The sequence below is a fragment of the Belonocnema kinseyi genome, chromosome 6, assembly GCF_010883055.1.
Source record: "Belonocnema kinseyi isolate 2016_QV_RU_SX_M_011 chromosome 6, B_treatae_v1, whole genome shotgun sequence".
Taxonomy (NCBI): domain Eukaryota; kingdom Metazoa; phylum Arthropoda; class Insecta; order Hymenoptera; family Cynipidae; genus Belonocnema; species Belonocnema kinseyi.
The window spans coordinates 124,324,409-124,342,523 of NC_046662.1; the positions used below are offsets into that span (position 1 = coordinate 124,324,409).

Consider the following 18,115-nt stretch of genomic DNA (forward strand, 5'->3'; position numbering starts at 1 on the left):
TTGAAACAGCTATACCAATATAATTATTGTCAGTAAGGTAAAATTGTAAAGAAGAGCTGAATGAAAAGTATTTAAAATTCTCAAATTTTAAATAAACACCTCTTAATTCTTTAATATTATTATTATTATTATTATTATTATTATTATTATTATTATATTTTCAAACGATCAAATCAAAATTATGGTCAGCAATGGTATTTTTTCGAAAGATGTATGGCAATTGAAAGGAAAAATTAATTCTGCAATTGACTTTTTTCTGTATAAAAATTATTAAAAATAATAAGAAGTTGGATGTGAAAAATTAATATAAGGAAAGAAAAGAGAGAGGGTCGAAAATACGAAGAGTTCATACTTTCGTTATTTCAACCAATGTGTCGCCATCTACTGGACTTCAGAACCATTCATTCCCCCAACAGTGGCTCTCACCGTATAGAGAACCTTCCCTCTGCGCTCTCACCCTCCAGGAAAATTTTCATAATTGGCATCAGTAGAAAAGGTCTTAGTGGCCAGCCGCCGCGCGAAAAGACCGTTGAGAAACCAGCGGTCATTTTCAACGGTAGCCGAATGGTCCCTTTCAACGGTCTTTCAACGGTGTCCGAACGGTGTATTTTCGTAAGTGTTGAGTCTCGGCTACTCTATTGATACAGACCCTCTGCTTGTTATTTATGATCGAATTCATACTTCAATTTCAGCCACTCTGCTTTTTATTTATGATCGTGTTTCTATTTCAATTTCGGAAAGGACATTTTAAAGACTTTTAAATCATTTAAAAGAACTACCAGGACCTTTGAATATATCTACCTGAGTGCCTGCGGAGAATTTCTCTGAGCTTCTCTGACCCTAGTGAATCTTTAGAATATACTCAGAGATTTCTTTCGGTAGGGAAGTTACCATTTTTACCTCTAAAATTACTATAAATAGCCATACTACATTTCCGAAAATCTAGACATTTTAAAATTGAATTGTTGGCAATTTATAGTAAGTTATCATAAATTACCCTCAAAATTACCGTAAATAAGGCTTGCTTCATTCGAAATCTAATATAGGCTGAAATCATGACACTCTTCGAAAGAGTCCCTCTTCTTCTCCTAGGTGCATAATACTCAACATCATTTGCAGCCCTTGTTAAAAGGTGAATTAAGTTGAATATCTGAACATTTGTTTTAAAATATATAACAATTATCGCTGTAACGTTAGTTTTTCTAGTCTTAATTAATGCAGTATCATACAATCTTTTATCTTCTCTACTCAACTCTTAATATCTACACGTAACATACATTTATGTTTTCAATACGAATATAAATTGGGCATGGCACACACATAATTATTTTCGTTGACTGTTATGTGAACACATATTTTGGAAATATAAACCACCTGTGACCATTTTTGCATATGAAACTGCACTTTCGGGCGTGGGGTTTAAATTTTCTATCCATAACCTACTTATCATTGAAGGTGAACCAAAGTATCGGATTCCAGGAAGTTGAAGGCATTTTTGAACCATCTTAGTACCAACAGTACTACAGAATTGTCTCACATTAAAGGAAAGAGTTACACTTTTTTTCAACATTATCATACCCAGGAAAAAAGAACCGATAGAAAGCGAGTCGACTTGAATTGCGTATCTGTCATTTACAGATTAAAAGAATAAAAATGCAATCGGTTGGCCACATTTTTAATCGGTCACCTGTGCGCGTTGGTTTAAATCTGCCATTCCACATTTGTCAAAATGCTGAGTGAATAAAGTTGAATAAGTCTGACTAACCTGAAATAATTCCTATGAGCATTCTACGATTCATTAATGTGCATATGAATGGGTTGAGATACAATATGAAATGGAGTTCTTAAAAGATCACATCCAATGGTAAAAATACGATGCGCACATAGCAATGTTCAATAAGCGTGAATCTGTCAACTGTAGGTTACCTCAGGCTGTGTTCAACTGAGTGGACTATGCAGATTAAAATTTTAAAGAATTAATTGTTTCGAATGAGAAGTATGAGGTAATAAATTTGAATAGTACAATGCTGATTGATCAAAAATTACAGAAATTCAAATTAAATAATATTGTAATATATTATAATTGATGCGACAATTTATTTATAAATTCAATGATTATTTAGTTGTAATTCTATTTTTAAAGTATTTTTATTAGATTATCCTGTGCAGGAATTATAAAATTTACACTGAATTAAGCGCCAGTGACATTGATCTTATTCAGTGCACATGATGTCTGCAGGGAGCCCACGTGTTAGAAACAAACTCCGAAGTTCGCTTATATCCATTTGCATCACAAATATCCAAATGTTTAGACTTTCAATACCTGCATTTTTGGTCAAGGTAATTTCGATAAGATAAAACGTGAGTGTTAGTTTTTGTATATTTAAGATTCATATATGGTAAATGTGAAATAAATAAATAAATTTTTAACATTCTGATGTGTTGTGATGCAAATATATCAAAAAAATGTTCAACAAAATCAATTAAAATGCCTAAAAATAAATAGTCTGTAAATAAAAATAGACTACATGTATGCCAGGATTTTCTTAAAAGTTGCCAATTGAACTATTTTTTAATAAATAATTTTAACTATTTAAATTAAATTTGTTTTCTTTAAATTAATAATTTTTTATCGGAATTATCGTTCCTCTATCGGTTAATGCTGATTCAGAATCACTACTGAATAAGTCCGAGAAAAAAATGACGTGGCCGATTAAAAAATTTGATTTCTCATTCAAAACTCACTCTAACCTATGGGCGACTATCTGGAATTCCAGTGACAGATACGCAATTCAGAAGACCTCAAAACCCATTCAAATGCAAATGAACAGATTTTTATTTGCTGGGTACTGTACTGCAAACTTATTCGAGACATATTTGATGGTGAATGCCCTTAACAGAATGAATCCCTCTCAATAATTGCCCGTTTCCTGATTCGAAAGCAAATGCGTTATGGGCCCACAATGGTTCCCAATCGTAGACCCTTTTCGATAGGTGCAAAATTAAATGAACGTTAAGCGTCATAGTTACTTTTGAATACAGTTTTTCGGTGCCAGCTACAAATTTGTGTAGTAATTGATCAGCCCGAGCTAATTCACGACTTTCAATCCGTTCTTGTGACAAAATATATAAAGCTTCTACAAAAAGAGCCTAATGCATCAGAAAATCGTGTGGCAGTATATAGAGAAGAATCGGTATGCTGTAATATAATGTCCAGTTTTCCCACTCCCTAGCTTTCCAAAATTCTTTTTCTGAGAAAGGCCGAGTTAATCTGCCTACTTGATGGGGACACTTTTTATTGGCCAAAAGCGTAACAATTTCCGGTATCAACCACCGAGACATTAACCCTACTTTTTCTTTGATTCCAAACAATGATTTGGCGATCTGTTTGGCTACCCCGGTACAAGCGTGCATACTGTCTGGTACACAACCGCAAATTAAATCAAATTTGTCTAAATCGATTAAATGTTATCGCGACTTTACGCTTAAGACTGGATTTTGTGGGGTTGCTTTTTCAGCATGTTGAATAGTATTTGCCAAATAGCTGTTTTTCGGAATGGTATTTAGTAGGGGATATTTAACACATCCACCCGAATGTGGTTTAGATGAGTTTCGAACATATTCTTTAGGGTGAAGACACTGACTGCAACCATCGTGGCGTTGTATTGTGAAAATCATTGCACTGGAGCTCGTGCCATTGAGTCGACACAGCAAACTAACGCAAAAATTTTGATGAAACGTTCGACTCCATTAACATCGCACTTGATTCCCTCTCTTGAAAGTCTATTTATATTTTATACAAATGAAGCGAGAAAAATATTCATATCCGGTTTATCTTTACCAAACTAAAGCCCTGCTTAAACTAAGGCTTTAGTTCTCACGTTATAAGGCAATTCATTCACCATCAAATAAATCGGCCAAATTGAACAAGTTGAACTTTCAAACAAAGGCGCCCTATCAGTATTGAAGGTTATCGTTGCGTATTGACGTTTGTCTACTACGCTTTATCTACTACGCCCATTTCTTTGGATAAAATAGTTTGTGAATTAAATACTTTGTATTTGGTAATATAGGAGTTTCGATAATGCAATTAATAAGCGCAAATAGTTGAAAAGAAGCAGTGTAAGATAAAGCATTAACAACGTGTTCTTTATCTACGGTGTTTTCTTCTTCCAGATTAATGATACGATCATTATTGTCAACAGCATCCACGAAGTAATTATCATCTTCATTGTCACTCTGAAACGTAAAATTAAGTTAACAAAACCATAGTTGATAGCTGACAAGTATAAATGAAACAAAATATATACTCGAGCGTTTACAATTTTCAAGTACCTACTTTACCCTTATTCCTGTTTTAAGAGATTGGTGTCATTTGTAAAGCTTTAATAAGAAATTATTCAATGTGAAACGTTGAATTTGGTACAAGCTGAAAATTGATAATTTCGAAATCATACCGTTCGATATGTTTACTTTAAAATGTATCACTTTCGAAGGAACTAATCTTATTAGATTATGTAATGCCAATTATCAATTAATTATACGAATTAAACTTATATCTTACTTACAATAAAACTTATATATCATTATATCTGCCCGCGACTTTTGGTTCTCGCGCTTCGCACTCGATGATTTATTTATCTCACGCTTCGCGCTCGATTGCACATTTATCTTGCGCTCCGCGCTCGATTATATATTTACCTCGCACTACGCGCTCGGTCTTTATATTTTCGCACATTCTTGCGCAAACATTTTAAAATTAAGACTCAAAACATGCACCACTGTGATTTTGTGATTGTGAATTCTCTTTCGTTAAAAGAGCTTAGCTCGAGAGTTTGAGTGCACCTACGGCACGCGACTGATGGCAATCGCACTCCGCGCTTCGTCTTTGCATTTTTTCTGCGTTAGGGCACAGACCTTTTAAATTCAAAGGTGAACGGACAACAAACTGTAATTTTGTGATTTTGAACTCTCTTTTGTTAAAGCTCTTTTTGCTTTAACGAAAACATTCTCATCACGTATCAATTATAATATATTTTTTATGTAACTCTGCCTGAGATTACTTATTAAAAAATTGCAAAATAAAAAGCAAATTGTATTTATCATAATTATTTTTGTTTTTGTTTCTTATTTTGCTTTAAATTTTATTCTAAGCTGCTCTGAAAAATGTATCATTTCAATAAATTTACATCATTAGAATTCATAATATGCATAAAAATTGAATCATACTAATTCTTATTTCCTTATTTTTATAATTTTTTATTTTTAATGTTTTTTACGATTAAATAAAAACTACTGCGCAACTGCATAGGGTCTAATACGGGAACCTATATAGGGTCCTATATAGGAGCCTATGTCCTATTTCGTCTTTTCTGTGATTTTTCCAAAAAGTTAATTTTTTAATTTTTATTCTTATGTTTTACGATTAAAAGAAAATCTCGCCGTCCTATCGAAAAATGATTAACACTAAATTTATAGATCTTTTTAGGCGAACAACTTTTGCCTGGTAATTTAAGTTCATACCTTGTGTCGTTTTTTCAAACAAATTTAATATTTTTATTTTGAATGTTATTTTTTACGACTGAAGCAAAAACTACGTGTTTTGTCTCATTTTTTTCGTAGCTTATATCGAAAAGTGATTCATTATAAATTTGCTGTTCTTTCCGGGCGCGCAGTTTGAGCTTTTTCACTTTTTTCGTATCTTGCATAGTTTGACCAAAAAATGGAATTTTTGGATTTTTCATTATTTTTAGTACGATAAAATTAGGAATGTTCAACTTTTCGACCAAATTAAAAAAGGTGTTATCATAATCCTGTAGGGTTTTCAAAAAGCAAAGTTTTTCTTTTCTTGACTTTTTTCATATCATGCGTTGTTTGGCTTAAAATGTTGATTTTAGTTTGTTTTGTTGGATTTTGAAAATGCTCTAACTCTGACAATTTTCTTTTTATAGAATAAAGACAGAATAATAAATTGTTTAAGTTTTAAAGTACTATGAACAACCGTGCATAGAATTTTTACATCTTGAAAAAATATGGTTTCAAAAATTTCTTGTATTATCAAATTTTGAATTTTAAACATTTTGACCAAATTGAAAAAGTTGTTATCATAATCTTGTATGGCTTTCAAAAAGCAACGTTTTTCTTCTCCAGACTTTGCACATCAGTGAACATCGGTAGAGTTTAAGAAGAAATTTTTAATATCTGAATTACGTCACAAATTCTCGAAGGTTAAAGAAGAAATTTATATTTTCTGGTCTGAGATAATTGAATACATCCAAAGAAATTTTAAAGATATTATTGATGTATTGTAGTGAAAGTTTTTTCTTTGATTTGACGACCTTGAAAATAAACGGTATTACAGGTGTTTTACTCACTAAAAATTGAAAATATTTTAACTAATCTCGATTGGCGATTTTTCAAACCGTTAAAAGCGGCTTTTAATGAGAAATCTAAAAATTCCCGATCACTTCCCGATTTTTCACGGACATAAAAAATGCCCCTTCATCTAATGGTCCAACGGCCATACTGTGTTTTTTTTGGGCCAGCATTTATCTCTTTTTATTAATAAAATCTACTATTTAGTTAAAAATGTAATTATTCTGTTGAAATTTAACTGTTTTGTCAAAAGTCATATTTTTTAACGAAAATTCTATACAAATTTCTGGTGCTAAAAACTCAACCCAATTCCCGCTTTCCTCCCTGAGTGGCCATCCTCAGTGTTCTTCACAGAAGATTTTTCAAAGGTTATTCTTTGCAATATTTTCAGAATATAATTTAAAGAACAATTTGACAATTATTTCGTCTAATTGAATTACAAATTATTGTTCACATTATAAATTCGTTTAAAGAATTAGTCAGATTTTTCTTCACAAGTATTGAAGATAGAAATAATACTTTTTAAAACAATACCTTGCTATATAAAGGATCAGAGCTTTTAGTACCAATATCCTCTGCTAATTCTCCCATCACCTGATGAACATTGCGAAGTACATTTTCAGAAATGTTTGTGTCGTGACTCAATACCTATAAAACATCATATTTCTTTAAGTACTTATTTATATGAGTATTGGGTATTACCCATATATAACTCCCTTAAACTCCTAATGCCATGTTATACTTATGTAGTAGGATTCCTACTATACCGACATATTTTCGCAACAATTTATTTTCACATAAATTGAGGTACCGTGTTTCCTTATACAGGAAATTAAATCAAAGGGCCTAAAGAACGTTTGTATGCCCCTAATTTTTTTCAATTACCACAATATATTAAAATAATGTTTAAAATTTTTTTTGTAATTCAATAAATTTAGAAGTGCATAAACGTTCCTAATTATTTTCTATTTAATTACCCAAATAGAAATCTCGATATTTGAACTCGTATAAACGCAAGTTGTTGCGAAAAAAAAATGTCACTAAGGTAGGAATCGTATCACGTAAATATCACATGGCCTTAAGGAATTATGAATATGGTGTTATTCAATTATTACATAAGACTTTCTTGCGAAACCAATTTTTTTAAGTAATTAGCAATTAATTTTCTAGTCAATTTCAAATAAATATTGAATATGAAAGCTGTTCTTACTGATTCCATGTTTACAAAAACGATTTCTTCTTCCACATCATCCATTTTCTCCTCTTTCTCAATGTGTCTTGTTTCTAAAAACAATTCATGAGTAGTGAATGTGATATTACTACTTGTAGATTACTCTTCAGCTCTCGCAGGCGGCATTTCACAGTCTGTGAATAGCATTACATTTTTTGCACTTGAAATATTGCATGATGTCGATTGCTCATTCGCAGCCGACAGTGGAGCCTTACATCTGTCCTCCTGGAATGCATTGCTGATTTTAGAATGGGTCAATATTCGTTCAAATATCGATCAAGTGATTGAAATTTTACGATCAATTTTCGTTCGAATCTGTGACCGCAAGAGCGATAAATATTTTATCGTTTGCGTAGACTCCACGATACGGACGTATTTGGATTGAAAATCGGTCAGTTCGTTAGAATATTTTCGACTCCACAAAGTGGAACTATATTTTTCCCAATATGTATTACTTTCACTGCTGTTCAAAGGATAGGACTCCACATCATCTCAATTCAAGATCGTTTAGTTTGAAACTTAAACGAAATGAAACAACCAATATGCGATCAACATTCAACAAATTTTTCTACGCACGAGTGCGACCGGAAAACGATTGTTTCTGTGACCGCAACAGCGATCAATATTCGAACGAAAGAATCGAGAAAAAAATTGACTGTGATTCGATGGTTTTCTAGCATTCCGAAACGGAACCCTCTCATCGCGATCGAATGTTGCTTAAATTTCTATCCAGTCTCATGACTCCACAGCGTGGAGTAAAAATTGACTGAAAAGAGAATTCACGTTTGGATACATGGCTTGCAAATATTCAAAAGTTTATTCTGATTTCGTTTATACCTGTACATATTTATTTTTAAATTGTTTTTCAGTTGCTGAGGAATTTCGCAAAAAATGATCTTTGGCATAAAGTTAACAAAAGAAGAATCATTGCAAATTACAGTAAACCCCGCAGCAATTAAAAGTAATTAAGTAATTAAAAACCCCGGAGTAATTAAGTTCTGGCTGGAGCTATGAAATGATGTATGCAAAATGTGACTGACGCACTATAGTTTTATTTTTATAGAATAATATAATCGCGTTTTAAAGGCATGTGACACAGCTAAATACCTATATTATCGACCTCACTTTTTCGGTTCACTGAATGTTTTTTTGAACCTAAGAACTTTTTTTGTAAATAAAATATCGAGCTGAAACTTTGGAAGATGTATTAGAGTACAATAAAGTACGTTTAGGTACTGCATTTTGGTAGGAACTTCACTGAAAATTATTTCATCTTTTTTCTGAACCTCGACATTTTTTGAACGTTCGAACTTTTTTTATACATAAAATATCGGTTTCAAACTTTGAGAAATGCAAGAGCCGAAATAAAACTACGTTAAAGTACAAAGCTTAATAATAATAGATGTAAAAAAATACTTCAACAATCAATTCCAACGACATCAGCCGGTAACTTTGTACACGAAAATACGAACTCTTTAGAGCCTCGTCTAGTGGCCGCCAGGTTTCGTATTTTCGTGTACAACGTTACCGGCTGATGCCGTTGGAATTGATTGTTGAAATAAATTTTTTTACATCTTTTATTATTAAGCTTTGTACTTAAACGTAGTTTTCTTTCGGCTCTTGCATTTCTCAAAGTTTGCGACCGATATTTTATGTATAAAAAAAGTTCGAACGTTCAAAAAATGTTGAGGTTCAGAAAAAAGATGAAATAATTTTCAGTGAAGTTCCTACTAAAATGCAGTGCATAAACGTACTTTATTGTATTCTAATACATTTCCCAAAGTTTTAGCTCGATATTTTATTTAGAAAAAAAAGTTCTTAGGTTCAAAAAAACATTCAGTGAACTAAAAAAGTGTGGTCGGTAATATAGGTATTTAGCTGTGTCACATGACCTTAAGGGGACTAATTCAATCCAGTCTTACGGTTCTAATACAATTGTGGAAGAGGAAGGCGCAAATTGTGTCAAAATCAGCTAAAATCGTTGACGCAATTTTGACAGTTTGCAGGTTATGTTGCTATCTTTTATAGATTTTTATGTTTACTGTCACGATATAAATAATATTGATTTTAATTTTAGGTCTCGATCGCTGTCTTGAGATTTTGAACTAGAGATATTAGAAAGTTAAAATTTGCGGTCACTTGGCAGAATGTTTGCCAATGCCAAACTAAAAGTCTAACTTTTATTTATGAATATATCATTTTATCAGAAATACGTATCAAATTTGCATACTTTTTGTTACTTAGATGATACTTATTTTATTTACATGAATGAGTTCAGAAGACCCACTTTCAATTGGCCGATGGCGCAAAATTCTTAGTATTCTGAAAAATTTTGATGAATTAACTTTTTTAATTTGATTCAATTGCAATTTCAAAATACCCATTTTGAAAGTTTTAATTTGAAAGAGGACATTTTGAAACTTTTTTCAACAGTGTCGTAATCGGGTCAAACATGTTTATATTTTAGAACTGATTAAATTTTCCCTGTGGGTACGGAAATTATGCTCATTTTTTATGCACAGTTTTTTTTATATTAAATGCCAATAAAATAAAACTGTTGTTTGAGTTATAATTTTGTTTAAATTAGTAAAAATGATATTTTATAAATTCAGGTAATTTTTATTTAAAAAATCTGCCCGCGTGGCGGGCACATTCTCATCGCGCGCTGGGCGCGCGGCTCGCTTCTCTCGCAAGTTTGAGCGCGCGTAGGGCGCGCGTAGGGCGCGCGACAGTTGAATCTCGCGCTTCGCGCTCGGATATTTATTCTTTACATTCGGAATGTTTGAAAATAACTTTATCAAAAAGATCTCATTTAGATGGCAGTATTTATATGCGCCTTCATATTCTGAATTGTCTACTTAAAGTATAGTCGAAGATTAAGTTTCTCAAAGCTCTGTAGGCTTTGAGGTACACATTCTTATCGTGACACTCGCGCTGTGCGCTCGATTTTCGACGGAAATTTGTAAACGGGTTTTGTTGGATTTTTTTCTCGTAACTTTCATCGTTTTTCCACACATTTTTTTTTGTTTTATTTTTTTTCAACGTTATTTTGCACGAATAAAACAATAAGTACGCGTCCTATCCCTACCGAAAAGAATTTTTGAGTATATACTAAAATTCTTTAGGTCAAAGAAGCTCAGAGAAATTCTCCGCAGGCAATCAGGTAGATATTTTTAAAGGTCCAGGAAGCTCGTTTAAATGGTCTGAAGGCTTTAAAATATCCTTTCCGAAATTGAAATAAGAATACGATCATAAATAACAAGCAGAGAGGTTATCTCAATAGAGTAGCCGACAATCAAGGGTCCTTTGTTAAGCTTTTGGATTAAAATTTAGAAGTAGATTTTTTTAAATTTCATAGTTAACAGCCTAAAACATAATAATTCGGAATCTACGGGTTTCGATAACTTCAGATATCTAACTTTTTTTTTAATGCTTAAAATTGGAATTAATAGAACGTTTCTCGTAAATGGAATGAGATACACCAAAAAAGACAACGTTTTTGAATTCAACTAGAAAATTGTATATCAGTATATAAGTTATAATTATAAATAAGTATAATAAGAAAATTCAACAATTAAAAAAAAGTGTTAATAATTTGAAGAGAAATTTAAAAAGGGAGAGCGGGTTAACCACGACCAACTACTGTAAATAACTCTGCCCGCCCGGTACGTGATGAATACAAAAGGAACATTATATTACCGTCGCACCACTCTTAAAAGGACCACTAAAAGGATCTTGAAAAGGACCCAAATCTCTCAAACTATCTCCGAGACTATTTTGTTTCAAATCGACTTTGTTTATAGACTCAAATGGGCCAGGCTATTTCGCTAAAGAAAACCCAGAGATTTCTTTCGGTAGGGATCAAGAAGTGATTCTTAACGAAATTGTAGATCTTTTTTGAGATAACCACTTTTGTTAATTTATCTTTTTTCGTATCCTACATAGTTTTTCCACAAAATGGAATTTTTTATTTTCCATTATTTTTTGTGCAATCAAAATTAGAATTTTCGATTTTTGCAGAAAATCCAAAAATTGGTTATGAGAATCTTGTAGGGCTTTCAAAAAGAAATGTTTTTCTTTTTTTGACTTTTTTTCATATCATGCGTTTTTCGGCTTCAATTTTTGATTTTCGGTTGATTAAAAAAATTTTGGAAACGGTATAACTCTGAGAATTTTCTATTTATCGAAAAAAGTCATTAGGATAAATTGTTTGTTCTTTTTAAGGGCGTGTGATACTTACAGTTTCCCCGGCTTTTTTCCACAAAAATGAAAATTTTTAAAAACTGAATTCGGAGATGCTATAAAATATCATAACGGACATCCCCAGACTCTTTTTTGAGGGATAATAATAAAAAAAATTTATTGTGCTAAATATAAATTTTATGCATATGCATTATTTTGAGGTTACGTAGTTTTTCATCTCTGCCTTTCCGATAATCTGAAAATTATTTATGAAATAAACTTTTTTGATTTCCTGCAAACAAGGTTAGTTCCGGAAGTATGTTTATTTGTAAGTCCAAAGTTTTTGGCCAAAAATATTGTGTAGTTTGGAAGTAACGCTCGGGTGAATTGTAACTCACATAACCTCGAAATATACACGCACGTTGTCAGCAATATCAAAAATGCTTTGATAAAAAAAAATACAAAAACAGTGTGTGGGGACGTCCGTTAGCATATTCGCTATCATTTCCCAAATTTTTAAGACAAAATATTTATTATTCTAAAAAAAAAGCCGGGGGAACCTAAAACTGGTAAAATCGACAATTTTCTAAGTATCACATGCCCTTAATACTATAAATATCCGTACATAGAATTTTCAAATTCAGAAAAAAGTGGTCTCAAGAATGTTAAAAATGCGCTCACTTTTTGAATTTTGATCAAAAATGATTGGTTCACGAACTCATTCTTTCTTTTAGGACCTAAAAAAAGTGTGCCAAAGATAAATTTGATTAGTTCATTTTTTCGAGAGTTATCGTGTTTACGGACGGACGGGCGACGGGCGACGGCCGGACGGACAAACATACAGACGCCATCGTGAAAACCTGATTTTCGGATTCAGGGGGTCTCGAAACTTGGAGATCCGTTGAAAGAGTGTGATGTCAAATTTCCGACAATTCTAATACTTTCTCAATCATAAATTATGCGAATGTAAAAAGAATTTGTTTTGTTTCACCCATGTCAAGCAAGGGGGCGTGCAAAAATTACGTAAACTGTTATTCTGTAATTTTGAACCACGTGAGCGTCTTTCTTAGAGTCCATAAGTTTTAATGTCCCCCGCCCCTATCTGACATCATATTTGCCGCCTACATTTTTTTTGTAAATTTATCGTTTATCTCAAAATTATGTACGACGATTTGGGTAAGGGGAAATTTAGTAAAATTTTACTGTTATAATAATGAATGAACAAAGCAGCTTAACCAAACAGTTGCATATTTGACCAAAATATACAAAATAAATAAACCTTCAATCAAATAATTGGATTTAAAAACTAAAAATGACCAAACAGTTGAATTTTCTATCAAACTGTACAATTTTCAAGCCACAGCGACGAATTTTTAACAATAAACTTTAATTGCTACTAACGGAAAATTATAAATTTCTAACTATGGAACAACAAGTTTTCAACAAAGTGGTTCAATTTTCATGTAAATATATAAAGAACCTAACGGAATAAGCATATGAATTCTGACGCCGCATGTATCATAATAATATTTCTGCCAACTCCATATTATACGTGAATATTCCTTAGAATATCCTACATAAATTATATTTTTGTTGAATCTTTTAAAGGGATGGAATAGTGTGTCCAAAAAATAATAATCGCGCATGCAGATTCCGCGCCGTTACGGTGCAGTAATTTCGATCACATGCTTTGAGAGACAACACTATTCAATTTTTCCATATAAATAGCCTTTATAGCATATATATTTCTTGATTTTTTTTAAATAGTGGAACAATGTGAAAAAAAAGAAATGAAAATTGCGCATGCAATACTCCGCACCGATATGGAGCACTGCTTCCGACTCGATACGTTTAGACAAAACCGTAATTCAATTTTTCATGGTCAGAAGTAAAATTTCTCTTACTGATAAAAAAATGTTATTCCGCCAATTCCAAATATTAAAAAAAGAAATGCATTTTATAAAGAATATTCTAAGGAATTTTTACGTAAAATATGGAGGTGGTCCATCTAGAACATAACCTAATTTTTTTATTGAAACATTTTTTTAGACGGTAATTTTTGTCAAAAATTAAATAGTTAAAAAAAAATTAAGTGCATTTTTAGGGTTATCATTAAGAGAAATTCTACTTCTATCCATAAGAAAAAAAATAGGGTTGTGTTCCAAATCATTTGATCGAAAGCCGTGATATTTAGATATTTACACATTTGTAAAAATTGAGGATAATGAAAAAAATTCTTTAGATTCCTAAAAAATTTCGGTCGATTTTTTAATTTGAAAAATGAACTTTAGGAAAAAATTGAATAAGATTTTGAAACATTTCGAAGTATTTCCTTAAATTTTGAAGGAGTATAAGGATTTACAGTAAAATGTTTGAATTTGGTAACATTGAAAAATAAGAAATAAATTTAATCATCAAATTCCATAAATATTGTGAAAATTTAAGGAGAATAAAGAAGATTTTCCGAACGGTAAAAGATTGTTAAAAAAGGCAGATTTATGTTAAAATTTTTAAACAAAAAGAACCCTAGATGTCAAAAATGCGAACGTCTGGACACTCATGTTTTTCTGAGAAATTAAAAATTTTAAAGGAGAATAAAGGAGATTTTCTAAAGGGTAAAAGATTTTTAAAAAATGCAGATTTATGTTGAAATTTTTAAACAAAAAGAACCCTAGATGTCAAAAACGCGAACGTCTGGACACTAATATTTTTCTGAGAAATTAAAAATAAAAAGTGTAGAAAATTGAATATTCATATGCTAAAATTTCACTTGCCCTTAATTAAAATAACTTCGAAAGGTTTCAAGTGAATAAATACATTTTATTCAAGTTATTAGGAAAATTTGATATATTTTGAGGCAATTTTTTACATTTTAAATAATTTATTAAAATTTTAAGAAAAAATCTAGTCAGCTAAAAATATTTTCAAGAATTTAAAAGGTATTGTATAGATTAAAAATATTTTATAACTTAGAAGCATTTCTGAATATCCATAAAATATGTTTTAAATCCGCCAAACTTCAAGAAGTCAGGAATATATTTATAAAGGGCTCGAATTTTTCCAATTATTTTGTAAAACCCTTAAAATATTTTTTTTTAATCTATATTATTGTTGACATCTAAAATATACAAATTTTCTCCAAATTCCTAGAAAATTGCGGAAGGTTTTGAGGCAATCTTTTTATATTTTTAATGATTTTTCAAGGTTTCAAGAAATCCTTTGAAAAGGCTAGAATTTTCCCTAATAATTTGTAAAATCTTGTCAAAAAGTGACTAATGACTGCAAAACAATTGAAGTTAAATTTGAAATTAAGTAGAATTGAGTTAATGTAGAAGAATTCAAGTGGATTAGAAAAATTCAAGAGAATTTCAAAGATTGTAAATAAATTCAGAGTAAAATAATAACAGTACAGGGTGAATTATAAAAAATTATTTTAAATATTTCTAAATATTTGAAACCCTACTAATTTTTTATCAAAAAAGTGACGTCTCCGGATTATTTTTTTAGGGATAATAACAAATTTAAAAAAATATTGTGCTAAATAAAAACGTGCCGATGCGGTCGGTAGCACTCAAGAATAATTATGGGAGAGAATTATAAAACACATAACCTCGAAATACATACACACATCAAATTTAGCAACCTTAAAATGTTTTGAATTAATCCATAAAAAAGTGTGCAAGGACTTCCGTTAGCATGTTCGCAATCATCCCTATGTTTTGAAGACAAAATATTTATTATTGTATAACAAAAACACGAGGGAATCTAACACTGAGAAAATCGATACTAATACCTAAGCGACACACAAATTAATCAAATTTAGCAAAATTACAATTTTTTGAATTAGCCCACAAAAAAGTGTGCGGGGATTTCCGTTAGCATGTTCTATATCATATCCCAAATTTTAAGACCAAATATTTATTATACTAGGAAAAAAGCGGGGGTAACCTAAAACTGAAAAATCTATAATTTTCTAAGTATCACATGCCCTTAAAGTAAATGAGAAGAATTCGATGAAATTCATAAAAACTCTGGCTGAATTTAAAGAGAAATTAAGTGAATTAAATAATTTCAAAAACATTTGAAAAAAATGAATTGACGAAATCTGAAATGAGTTTCGAAAACTTAAAAGGAGATTCAAAAGAATTTGATAAATTACCTACAAATTAAAGGTGAATTTAAAAGGCTTCAAGATGAATGAAACAAAAACTTTTTCTAAATCCAGTGAATTAAGTGAATTAGGAAGAATTCAAAAGGATTTTTAAAAATTTAGAATAAATGAATAATAATTCAGGGCGATCTCCAGATCAATTGAAAAAAATAGTTGATAATCTCGTGAAATCTATGAACCCCTACAAAATCCCTCACTTCTTGTGAATAAATTCTATGAAATCCATTAAAATATTCTATTATTTCGTAAAGTTCTATAAAATTCAATATTTCCAGAAATCCTGAAAAAATTAATAAAATACCTTGGGGGCTTTTAAAATCCTTTCAAGTAATAGAAATCCTGGGAAATGTTATAAAACCCCTTAGAACTTTTTAAAATAACTTGGATTCTATTAAAATACTTTGAAAATATTGAAATACCTTTGATATTATTAAAATATACTAAAATTTTCTCGAAATCTTTTAAACTTTAAATATTTCAAACGAACTCACGAGAATTCAGAAATAGGTATAGACCTGCATTAAATAGTATAATTAGCATAGTATAATAGTATAGTATAATTAAATAGTATTTTTTTCAAAATCCCTGACTGTTTTAAGCTTCGATCACATTATAAATTATTGTAAAGTTTCATTATGGGATGCAAATAGGGTACCATAGGGAAAAAAAAATTGAAAAAGGGTACCAAAATAATAAAAAAAGGAAAGATAAAATCTTTGAAATTGGAAATATCCATTTCAAAAAGCTCATTCTTTGTAGCGAGTTTTATTGTAAGTCGTCTGAAAAATTCATAGAAATATAATCACTCCTGGTCATATTTTATCAATGGTACGATTTGTGGTTAAATCGGTTTCACGCAAATTATATAGATTAAAAATAGAAAAATAATGTTGCGTCTTGGAAAGCGGAAATTTGTAGGTTCTAGAGCTCAAATCTAGGAAAATATTAATTATTTGGACTCAAATACTTAATAAATATTAGAATAATATAATTTTTAGAAGATAAACTCAACTCCTTTTTTAAATAGTAGTGTTAGTGGTGCGAAAAATGGCAGAATTTTAATTTTCTTGCCGTAAAGCAATTTACGCAATTCTAATCTGAACAATCTGAACTCTAAGCTAAGCATTCAAAAATATGACTTTACCGTAAAGAAGTTTCAAGAGTGTTAAACACTAACCTGCTTTAAAAATTCGGTGTAAAAACTAGAAAAGAAATATCTAATGACAGAAAGGCAACAAATATATCCGAAACTTTTTAGGAACATATATTTCTAATGTTTTATACATAAAACGACTTCAGAATGTTGCATTTTGTCTAAATAAATAAAAAAACACTGTAAAAAATATTTCTTGTAATTTTACCACTTTCAGAGAGGGACATAATATTTACTTTCCCCAAACAAGCGCCTTTACGGGAAATTACAGGAAAATTCCCAGAAATTATTGTATTTGTACCATTAATGGAAAATATTCTACTCAAATCATAAATGTTACAAACACTATTAAGAATGTTTAAAAATAATAAAATGTTATTTAAATTAATTTATATTATTAAATTTCCTAAGACAAATGTGTAATATTATGAAAATAAACTCTCATATTATTCAAATACAAAAATAGCATTTCTTCGCGTTTATAAAAATTAAATAGGATCGAAGTCGGCTTCTGCATGCCCATTAGCGTCAATATCAGGGATTTCGTTAATTGCATGATCGGTCGCTGCTTAAAAAACATCATTTGTTTCATGATGTAATTTTTTGCGAAAACGATTTTTTTATAAATCCAGAGCTGAATAGAACTGCACAAAGTGACACAACAAAAAACATTTCGACAAACGCACGTTCGCGCAGTTATGGCTGTTATGGCGAATGGTTGACGATTCCCGCCGCGACAAAGATATTATAAACGTAGATGATGTACGGGGCGTCGGAATGGGGAATTATATATATAGGACATCGCATTTTCTGCCATTTAGAGGTGCTACCCTCATCGTACTACGAAGTCGAATTCTTGTTTTCTCATTCTTCGTAAAATATGACGGTAAAGCAGTAGAACAATTTTTTGAGGTTAGAAAAGTTTGACATGTATGTATCGCTGAATTTTTTCAGATCTGAAGCTTGATCCAGGTTTTCGGTACAGTCTTTTTTTAATTATAAA

General features: G+C 30.9%; 2 protein-coding genes across 2 annotated transcripts in view; one reads left to right on the plus strand and one right to left on the minus strand.

The window, feature by feature from the left end:
• Positions 1-18,115, plus strand: part of LOC117175590 — a 222,672-nt gene that overhangs the window by 103,817 nt on the left and 100,740 nt on the right. The window lies entirely within an intron of this gene.
• LOC117174563 lies at positions 2,577-7,807 on the minus strand. Its single transcript, XM_033363782.1, has 3 exons — positions 7,586-7,807; positions 6,910-7,023; positions 2,577-4,239 (listed from the first exon to the last, which is right to left on the minus strand). The coding sequence occupies exons 1-3, from the start codon at positions 7,628-7,630 to the stop codon at positions 4,012-4,014; spliced, it is 387 nt and encodes a 128-aa protein (XP_033219673.1). The 5' UTR covers positions 7,631-7,807; the 3' UTR covers positions 2,577-4,011.